This window comes from Pantherophis guttatus, chromosome 15, assembly GCF_059756535.1.
Source record: "Pantherophis guttatus breed Tessera chromosome 15, ASM5975653v1, whole genome shotgun sequence".
NCBI lineage: Eukaryota > Metazoa > Chordata > Lepidosauria > Squamata > Colubridae > Pantherophis > Pantherophis guttatus.
Genome location: NC_142077.1, coordinates 20398937 through 20408059, shown reverse-complemented (window position 1 = coordinate 20408059; position 9123 = coordinate 20398937). Strand labels below are relative to the sequence as shown.

At 46.2% G+C, this 9123-nt stretch overlaps 1 protein-coding gene across 1 annotated transcript; it reads right to left on the bottom strand.

Moving 5' to 3' along the window:
* Positions 1 to 953: 953 nt before the first annotated feature.
* On the bottom strand, positions 954 to 7895 carry LOC117659300 (uncharacterized). Its single transcript, XM_087879227.1, has 6 exons — positions 7639 to 7895; positions 5490 to 5607; positions 4273 to 4319; positions 3852 to 3891; positions 2589 to 3744; positions 954 to 2260 (listed from the first exon to the last, which is right to left on the bottom strand). The coding sequence occupies exons 1-5, from the start codon at positions 7759 to 7761 to the stop codon at positions 3740 to 3742; spliced, it is 333 nt and encodes a 110-aa protein (XP_087735353.1). The 5' UTR covers positions 7762 to 7895; the 3' UTR covers positions 954 to 2260; positions 2589 to 3739.
* Positions 7896 to 9123: the final 1228 nt, after the last annotated feature.

The following is a 9123-nucleotide window of genomic DNA, read 5'->3' as shown; positions in this document are numbered from 1 at the left end:
AATTCTATTCTCTTTGAAAATCTCAAGGTGGATGCCTGGAGATGTAGTCATGGCAACGATGTTTACTTTTTTATTAGCTGAGGGTTTTTGCTGCTGCTTCAGTCTGAACCACTTGGACAGGGGGATTCTGGGTAGTCAGAGAGCCGTTGGAATGTACCAACTCATAAAATTCTCAGGGGTCGTCCTGTCTTAACGGTCTTGATCTTCCTGGGGGCTGATGAGAGAGCAGCCCAGAAAATGGGGGACCGGCTGTGTCTGAGGCCTCCACCTCCAGAATAGAATAGAATAGAATAGAATAGAATAGAATAGAATAGAATAGAATAGAATAGAGCTGGAAGGGACCTTGGAGGTCTTCTAGTCCAGCCCCCTGCTCAAGCAGGAGAACCTAAATGATCTCAGAAAAAGTGGCTGTCTAGTTTCTTCTGAAAAACCTCCAGGGATGAAGCAGCCACAACTTCTGGAGGCAGGCAGTTCCACGGGCCACTTGTCCTCCCTGTTAGGAAGTTTCTCCTTAATTCCAGGCTGCTTCTCTCTTTGTTCAGTTTCCATCCGTTATTTCTTGTCCTGCCCTCTGGAGCTCTGGAGAATAATTTGACCCCGTCTTCTTTGTGGCAGCCTCCCAGATATTGAAATACTGCTATCACATCACCCCTAATTCTTCTTTTCTTCAGACTAGCCAGACCCAAAACCTGCAGCTGTTCTTCCTATGGTTCAGTCTCCAGGCCTAAACAGGGACACTGTGAGGATCTGCCTTCTAAGTTGCGTTTCTCAGCTTTCTCATAACTTTCAACCTTGCTAAATGAATGGTCATAAGTCAAGGACTACCTGTATTGCAGGCATTCAGAGAATCATAGAATGTAAGCTTTGAAAGGCACCTTCATGGTCATCTAGTCCAACCCTATCCCCCATGCAGGAACCCAATGCTACAAACACACCATTTACATAGACGGATCTCTCATTCTTGCATTTTAATGGGCTTTTCTTTATTTTTATCAGGGAGTTGATGAGAATGATTCAGAGCCAAATCTGATGTCTGACGTGACCTGGAAGGAGAGTCCTATCCAGCTCCATTGGGACCTCAAAGGCCTGAGGAACAGCAGCCAAAAAGGCAAGAGGAGAAGCCATTTCAGTGCTCAATGGGAGGAAAAAGGAAGAGGAGATCCCTCACTTTCCATCAAAGGATCCCCTCAGAAGGAAGATCACCTCAAGGCATGGAGTGTGGATCTCCACCATAGACGTCTGTCAATCTTGAATGGCTTGAACAGATACTTCCCTCCATTTCTGCACATTTCAATGAGGTGTTTTTGCTCCTTTTTCTTGGAGAAGAATTATGGATACATCCAGCCAACCCCTCTGGAGGCTCCAGGACCTTCCTTTGGAAGGTTGACCAGGGATGCCAGAAGAGTCTTCCTGCCAGGGAGTCTCTGGATGGCTGAGGAGAAGCCTCTGTGGGGCTTTCTTGGCTTTGAGATTCTCCCCAGAAGCTTTCAGCCATTCCTTCTCCGGTTTATATGGCAGCATCAAAGGTTTCACGTCTTCAAGAGTTTCTCTCTTGTCTTCCATTGTTCTAATGTCTGCCCTTGTGTTTCTTTTGGACTCTGTACTATTAAGTGGTACCAGCTGGTCTCTGTACATCACTCACCTGCAGAGGTTCTTCCTCAGTTCTTTCTCTCTAGAAAAATCACAAGGTTAGAGATAAATTTGGACCAACAATGAAAGTCAAGGATGCTGTCAGAAAATTTCTCACCTCCTCTGTTTCTCCTCCAGTTCCCTCCAGAGTCCTGCCTTGTTTTCCACAAGCTGGAAATTTTCCTTCAGGAGCTCCTCAAAGTAGACCTAGCTTTATACATGTAGGACTAAAAGTGTCAGGAGCCAGACATTCGTAAGTTTTCTCCTTCTTTTGGAACTTTATTTTACAAAATTAGGGATATTTGTAGTACAATAGATGTTTCAATCCATTTTGGGATTCCTCGGGAGCTTTTCCAAGTTCCTCAAGTCCTCCTCCTGGATCAGGATTGGCTGGAGGAGATCTCATTTGTTTAGAAAGTCAGTTCTAAGCGGCTTCAAGGAATCCTGGTCCTCTCCCTCCCTCAGTCAGGGCTGCTGTCTACGTGTTTCTCACCTCCTCAGCCTCTCCCTGAAATTCCGCAGGATGGTCGCCTTTTCCTCGCTCAACTTCCAGTTCTTGATTTTAAGGTCTTTATTTTCCTTTTTTAACTGAACTCGCTCCTCCGCCATTTCATTCAACATTTTTGAATTCCTGTAAATTAAGAAAAGCAGAAATTAGCCCTCTCATGATAGATGAGGGAGGGAGGGAGGGATGAATTTTAAAGAATGTCAGGATTCCCTTCTAAAAATTTCTCATCTCTCCAGTTGTCCCTTGAGAGTTTTGTTCTCCGTGAGGAGCTCCTGTTTCTCCCCAGCTAGTTGCAGAACTCTGCAGAGGAGGCTCTTGTACTCCTGTCTCTCCAATTCAAGCTGTTATTCAGTAAGAGACGAAGATAAGAGCGAAATTAGCCCCCTCAGGTTTTCACTCCAACCATCCAACCTGCTTAAAACTCCCTAAAAAATTCCTGGCACTTTCTCACCTCCTGTGGCTCTCCTCCAGCTCCCTGCAGAGTTCTGCCTCGGTTTTATGAAGCTGGGAAGATTTGTTCTGGAGCTCCCAGTGTTTGGGCTCCCCTGCTGCACACCTGTGAAGTGATAAGACAAGAGTGCAGACATGAGCCACTGTTGGACACTCCGGTCATTCAAGTCTGGTCAGTTCCAGGACTAATGAAATAACGATGACAATAATGATTATAATAACAATAATAACTGTGTTAATGATAATAACTGTATTAATAACTGAGAAATAGCAAGATAAAGCAATAACAACCTATGGAAGTTGAGCGAGGAGACCATGTTCTTCTATTGTCCCTTTTCAGGGATGGCTGGATGTGGCTGAGACAGAGAATCATTTCTCCTTGGTGAGGAGGGAAAGGAGGGGAGCATAGATGCACCAGCATAGATCAGCATATTCCCTTCTATTTAAATCAGCTCACCCACCCTCCACTATCCTCACCCTCACATCTTATTACGACAGGAAACGAATTCTCAGGTGTAGCCTCTCCTGGTTAAAAGAAAAAGTTATTTGAAGATTAAATTGGGACAAAAAAGAGGATTTTGTTCTTTCTATTCATGATGATACAATAATAACATGAGCATTTTTTGTAAAGGAGCTTCTCTGTTAGTGACTTTAATATACCATGGTGTAAATTTGGGTCGCCTTCTCCTCGCTCAACTTCAAGTTTTTGATTTTAAGGCCTTTAGTTCTTCTTTTAGCTGCCCTCTTTCCTGCACCATCTCCTCAAATAACATTGCATTTCTGTAAATTATGAGCAGACAGAAATTAGCCCTCTCATGATAGGTGATACTAAATATTTCTCAGCTGTCCAGTTGTTCCTTCAGTCTTTTGTTTTCCGTGAGGAGCTCCTGTTTCTTGCCAGCTTGTTGCAGAACTCTACAGAGGAAGCTTTTATATTCCTTTCTTTCTCGTTCTACCTCTTCCTCCAACGCATCGATTCATGGAAGCAAGGAAGGAAGGATTCCCTTCTAAATATTTCTCATTTCTCCAGCTGTTCTTGGAGAGTTTTAATCTCCGTGAGGAGCTCCCGTTTCTCCCCAGCGTGCTGCAGAACTCTGCAGAGGAGGCTCTTGTACTCCTCTCTCTCGAACTGCAGCTGTTGTTCCAAAATATTTATTCTGTAAAAGAGGAAGACAAGAGCGAAATTAGCCTCCTCAGGTTTTCACTCCAACCATCCAACTTGTTTAAAATGAAAACTCCCTCAAAATACCTGGCCCTTTCTCACCTCCTCTGCCTCTCCTCCAGCTCCCTGCAGCTAGCCTCTCCTGCTTAAAAGAAAAGGTTATTTGTTATGGGAGAGAATTGATCTCTCAGCCTGATTCCTTCACTTAATAAAATGATCATATGAAAATTTGTCATACTTAGTAATGGACACTCAAAACATTCCCCAGAAGATTTAGACTGCTTACATGAGGGGTATGGGGGGGGGGTGATGGACCGCTGAGGGAGAGGACCTTCATATATTGGGAGCAACTGGCCGGCCCATGAAGTCTTCTGCTGAAAAGCCATGGAGATCGTAAGGAAGTTGGGCCTGAGCACAGGGAAAACCCTCAAACCCAGTTAATCCAGGCCCCCTCATCTGAAAGAGCCATGTTTACTTTCATGGTTTGGGTCCTAGATATTGGCTGTAACTATATAGTACATACCTCCGTGTGTCTCCAGAGGCCAAAGTCCAGCTGTTCTTCTGGTACCACTAGAAAAAAAATAGACTTCTTTAAAAACACAAACTTATTGACAATCATTCTTACACCATCTAGGTTCTTTATTCTCAAATCTTAGGTGCCAGCTGATATTTCTGCATCTAATCTCTTCACACTTGCTGCTAAACTTAAGTAGATAATACCTCTGTCTTTTAATTGCCTCCTACCTCTGTTTCTCCGCTGGACTTTTTTGTTGAGTCTATAAAAAAAGTTTCCAGCCATTTCTTCAGTGTAGCAGTTGAGAATGAGCCAGGACAGCCCAGCCAACGTCTTATGACATGTGCTGAGAAAGCTGCCTGTCATATTATAATAATGATTGGCACCTAGAAGGGAAAGTCCTAGCATGAACATTTTCATTCGGAAAATCGGAAGATAGGTTTTGGGGTGGGTGAGCAGGGAGCGGCTCAGTTCAAGGCCAGTTTGACCTTCCTTTGAAAGACTCTTGGAATCTTGTGCTGCACAGAAGGTCCATTTATATTGGGAAGGAAAGTTGGGTCCTGCCATCTAGAGGTATCTGATTCGGCCATTACTCAGGGAATTACAGGCTGTGTGAGTTTTTTTACGCTTCAGATGATCATGATCCTCTTAGAGCCAGACTTTTCCAGTTTTTACTTTTTTTTTAATTTTTAAAATTTTTTATTGATTAAAAAGAAATAGAAACAAACATATAAACAACAATGCAACAATGCAACAATACAACAATACAACGACGTTGTTGACCTCTCTTTTGTGTAGAAGTTGAGCAAGGAGACGATGTTATTCTGCACTTCTCCTGCTCTTTTCAGGGAGGGCTGGATGTTGCTGAGGCAGAGGATGATGACGAAGGGGGGGGGAGGGGGAAGGGAGGAGGGCAAAGGGGGGGGAGGAGGGGGACGGGGACGGAGTGGGAGAGAAGGGGGAGGAGGAGGGGAAGAGAGATATACGGGAAAGGGAGGGAGATAGGTTTTGGGGTGGGTGAGGACATCTCTGGGCTTCCTCTAGAAGGGAGACTTCCTGCTGCCCTTCATCCTCTCCACCCCCCACCCTCCCAGTTCACCCAAAAAGCAAGGCAAAGGGCCAATGGTGGAGGAGAAGATATTCTGGGCAAGGGAGGATGGGCTTGCATCTCTGCTGTTGTTAATCTTCATTTTAAATTGCTCCCTTGCTCAGTTTCTCTTCCAAACCTTTGCAGAGCTCCTCCTTTTCTGCAATGAGTTGGACATTGTTCATCGTAAGCTCCTTGTTCTTCAGCTGGAGAGCTCCTCTTTTTCTGACCTCAGCCTTGAAATTTCCATGGTCTTCCTGTAAATTAGGAAGCATAGAGAGAAATTGGCCTCCTTGCTTTTTTCTCTTGAAACGTGAAACTTTTTCTTAAATTAAAAAAATATGAAACATAACTGTGTGTTTTGTGTCTGTGTGTTTAGCAATTCAGTTTTTGTATTTCTGCTGTAACCATCAGCAGTTTCTCCTTAAGAAAACGATGTTTCAACCATTTATGGGGTATATTAGAAAGAGTAAAAGTGAGAAATGAGTAAATTTTCATGGACTTGAGCTGACCCTGGACACTTCTACAGCACAGTATTCTACTTATGGTCGTATTTCCCATCCCTAAAAGATTTCAGATTGCAGGATCCAATCTGGGTCGATCACCGGGATCAGAGTTTCCGAGTTTCCTTCCGAGGGTTAACTCATCCTCAGGGAACGTCTCTCTACCAGAATCTCTGCTCTGGCCTCTCCCATTCATAGTATTTATGTGGTGCCTGGTTGCATGTGGCTTTTCATTGGTTGATTCGGGTGTTGATGGCCAACTATTAAGTCGTTGGCTGCTGATTCCTTAGTTCCTAAGTACCTGATAAATTGGTGGTAAATCAGCACTCCTGTTGACTGACAAAGCGCCCATTTCCCAGGCTTCAATCATTTCCCTGGCTATTTTTGTACTTACTCCACCAACAATCTTAGTTGCTGCGGAATTGAATGCATGTTCTCATTCATTGCAAAGTGAGGCTACCATTGAGTTCAGGTCTCCTCATCTGACTGCTTCCTTGGTGTACTTGCAATTTTGGTGGTTAGCTTCCTCCCTGTCTCTCCTACATGTCACGGGCAATCCATGCAGCGGATCCAGTAGATTAATTAGAAGTGTCTCCCAGCTGCAAGCAGACTTTGCAATGCATGACTTGTCCTCACATGGTAGCCTCTAGATCAATGGTTCTCAACCTGTGGGTCGGGACCCCTTTGGGGGTCAAACGACCCTTTCACAGGGGTCGCCTAAGACCATCAGAAAACACATATTTTCAATGGTTTTAGGAATAATTTTATTGTTGGAGGTCACCACAACATGAGGAACTATATTAAAGGGTCGTAGCATTAGGAAGGTTGAGAGCTACTGCTCTAGATGGTGTGTGATGCCCACTTGCAGATCTCGGAAGCTGCGTGTCAACTCTGAAGCGAGCCTGGCTGAAGCCATCTTTTGCTGCCTCATAGTTGCCACGAACTCTGAAAGGGGGAAGGGAAGGGGAAGTAGATCGACTGACTGCAGTCAAAACAAAAAGTTTTCTTGTGGGAACCAAGGTCATCCTAACCGGTGGCAGTTGAAGGAGGGGAGGAGTGACCAAGCAGCCTGCCAGCTACTTACATTGGACAATGTGACTGGTGGCATCTGGGGAGGGAAACATTTGTTCCTTTAATTAGGCAAAAATCCCCAGCAACATTTAGAGTTGGTTTTCACTGGCTGTGCCGAAAGGATGTATCCAATAAACATGTTCTTTGAGGAAGCTACCTGCCTTGAATTTCTGCTTTTGGCAGATGAATTACTCGGAATGCTGACATTAAAGTGTCCTGGCAGGAAGGACCACAACTACCGTAGAACAGAGTCCCCAGCAGTTTATCTGTGACTTTCGCTCCCATGCTTTTCTCCAGCCTCTCTTCTCCCAGACGAAGCTCAGGATCCCAAACGGAGAAGTTGCTTCTCCCCATAATTGTCACTCTCTGTGTTTTTGAGATCTCTTCTGCTCAGTCTCTTAGTTTGATAAGGTCTCAACATACACAAGGACTTGATGGAGCATCAGGAAAGAATATCACGCAGCATTTCTCATAATTAGCCATGCTATGCTTACAGCTTTTTTTATTATCATATCTGTTTCTTTACATCACCTGCCATATTCCAGGTGGCCAGCAGGTGGCAGGCCATTTCCATTCCATAAGACTTTTAAAGCAAAGGGTTTCATTTACCTTGATGGGCTTTGCACCCCGTTTTGCCTCCAGTGAGATAAGAGGGTTCAGAGCCCAACTCCATCTCCCGTTTCCCCCTTCTGTACCCCCATTCCTTTTACTTACCTTAAACTCCAAGTGGCCACGAGAGGGCAGGCTATTATTGCTATGCAGGTTCCCATAGGCTTTTAAAAATGGAGCCCCCTCTCCCCCCCTTGAGAAAACGATCTGTCTCAAGCTCCTGTACATCCTTTTGGCTCAGGCAGTGGAACTTCCCGCCGGTTCCCCCTCTCCGCAAAGCGAAGGGATGGCAGAAAGGCTGCCTAGCCCAGAATGGGGCTGCCTCCAACTTCAGAATTGGGAGGATCCAGAAAGAACAGGGGGACCAATGGGAATTCTCCCTTCTTGAGAGTCATCGGTCTCCGGGCAGACTTTCCCTTGACTTCACCCAATGCAGGAGAGAGTTCCATGCGGTTCCTCAGGCCAAAATCCCCTCTCCCACTTTCTCCGCTTCTCTCTCCCCTCCTTCAGGTGAAGCCCCCAAGGACTCTGCCCGGAGACCGATGACGCTCAAGCAGGGAGAATTCCCATTGGTGCTGCCACTGGTTCTGGCCCTTCCAACCCCCAAAGTCCGAGATCAACGCTTCCTCCCCACAATGCAGAACCGGGGATTCCTCCTCTGGGGCTGGAAGCAGTGGTGAAATTCATTTTTTTTTACTACCGGTTCTGTGGGCGTGGGTCGGTGGGCGTGGTATGGCTCGGTGGGTGCAGCAGGGGAAGGATACTGCCAAATCCCCATTCCCTCCCCACTCTGGGGCCAGGCAGAGGTGGACTTTGCCGGTTCTCCAAACTGCTCAAAATTCCCATTTCCCCCCTGTCTGGAAGCCTCTGACCCAGACGCCCATTTCATTTCCCAGAGGAAGAGGCTGCCGAAGGAAGAGTTCCTGCACTGGATCCCAAGGGGGGAGGGGAAGCCCCACAGCTAGCGAGGACTTGGGGGTCACAGACACCCCCCAATCCAAAAGGAAGCTAAATCAGGAAGAGGCGGAGAGGATCTGCAGGGATCCCTCCTACCGTCTCCCCAGGCTCACCCCACTTTCCCGGGGAAATCCTCCGCTCGGCTCTCTCGGGAAAGGCGCAGCTTCACTTTATGGGAGAAAAAACACGATTTCCTTCCTTGAAACTCGCATCTCTCTTGCTTGGAATGACTGTACGACCCGGCTCCTTCCAATTCTCCGCCCCTCAACCCCAAATGTGAAGGAACCGCCCCCCCATCATCTCTCATAGGAAGAGGAAGACTGCCTCTTCCTATGGAAGCTCAGCTAAGCTAGAGGACTGAGCAAGACTCACTGATGCAACTCTTGCTCAGCCTCCAGTTTGATTCCCTTTGTGTTGAGATGCTGGGGGGGGCGGGTTGTGTGTGTGTTGCTGTTGTTGTGGCAACATCCCTCTGTCAGCTCCCTGTGTTTTTGCTGCTCAGGTCCAGACCTGAGCAGCAGTCTCGTTTGATGGTATTTAAGGGCAGAGAAAGGGGAGAAATTCTCTGCCTGGGTTTTTAAATGCAGACACCATTTCTAATAGCTTAATGGGGCTTTTTCAAGGCTTGTGATT

What these genes read in the sequence shown, in the direction of transcription:
- LOC117659300 (XM_087879227.1), bottom strand. Translation starts at nt 7,761, where the DNA reads ATGTACAGGAGCTTGAGACAGATCGTTTTCTCAAGGGGGGGAGAGGGG. An exon ending in GTGGCCACTTGGAGTTTAAG is followed by an intron (nt 5,608 to 7,638) that starts GTAAGTAAAAGG and finishes CCTAATTTACAG; the next exon opens with GAAGACCATGGAAATTTCAA. An exon ending in GCCTCTGGAGACACACGGAG is followed by an intron (nt 3,892 to 4,272) that starts GTATGTACTATA and finishes TCTTTTAAGCAG; the next exon opens with GAGAGGCTAGCTGCAGGGAG.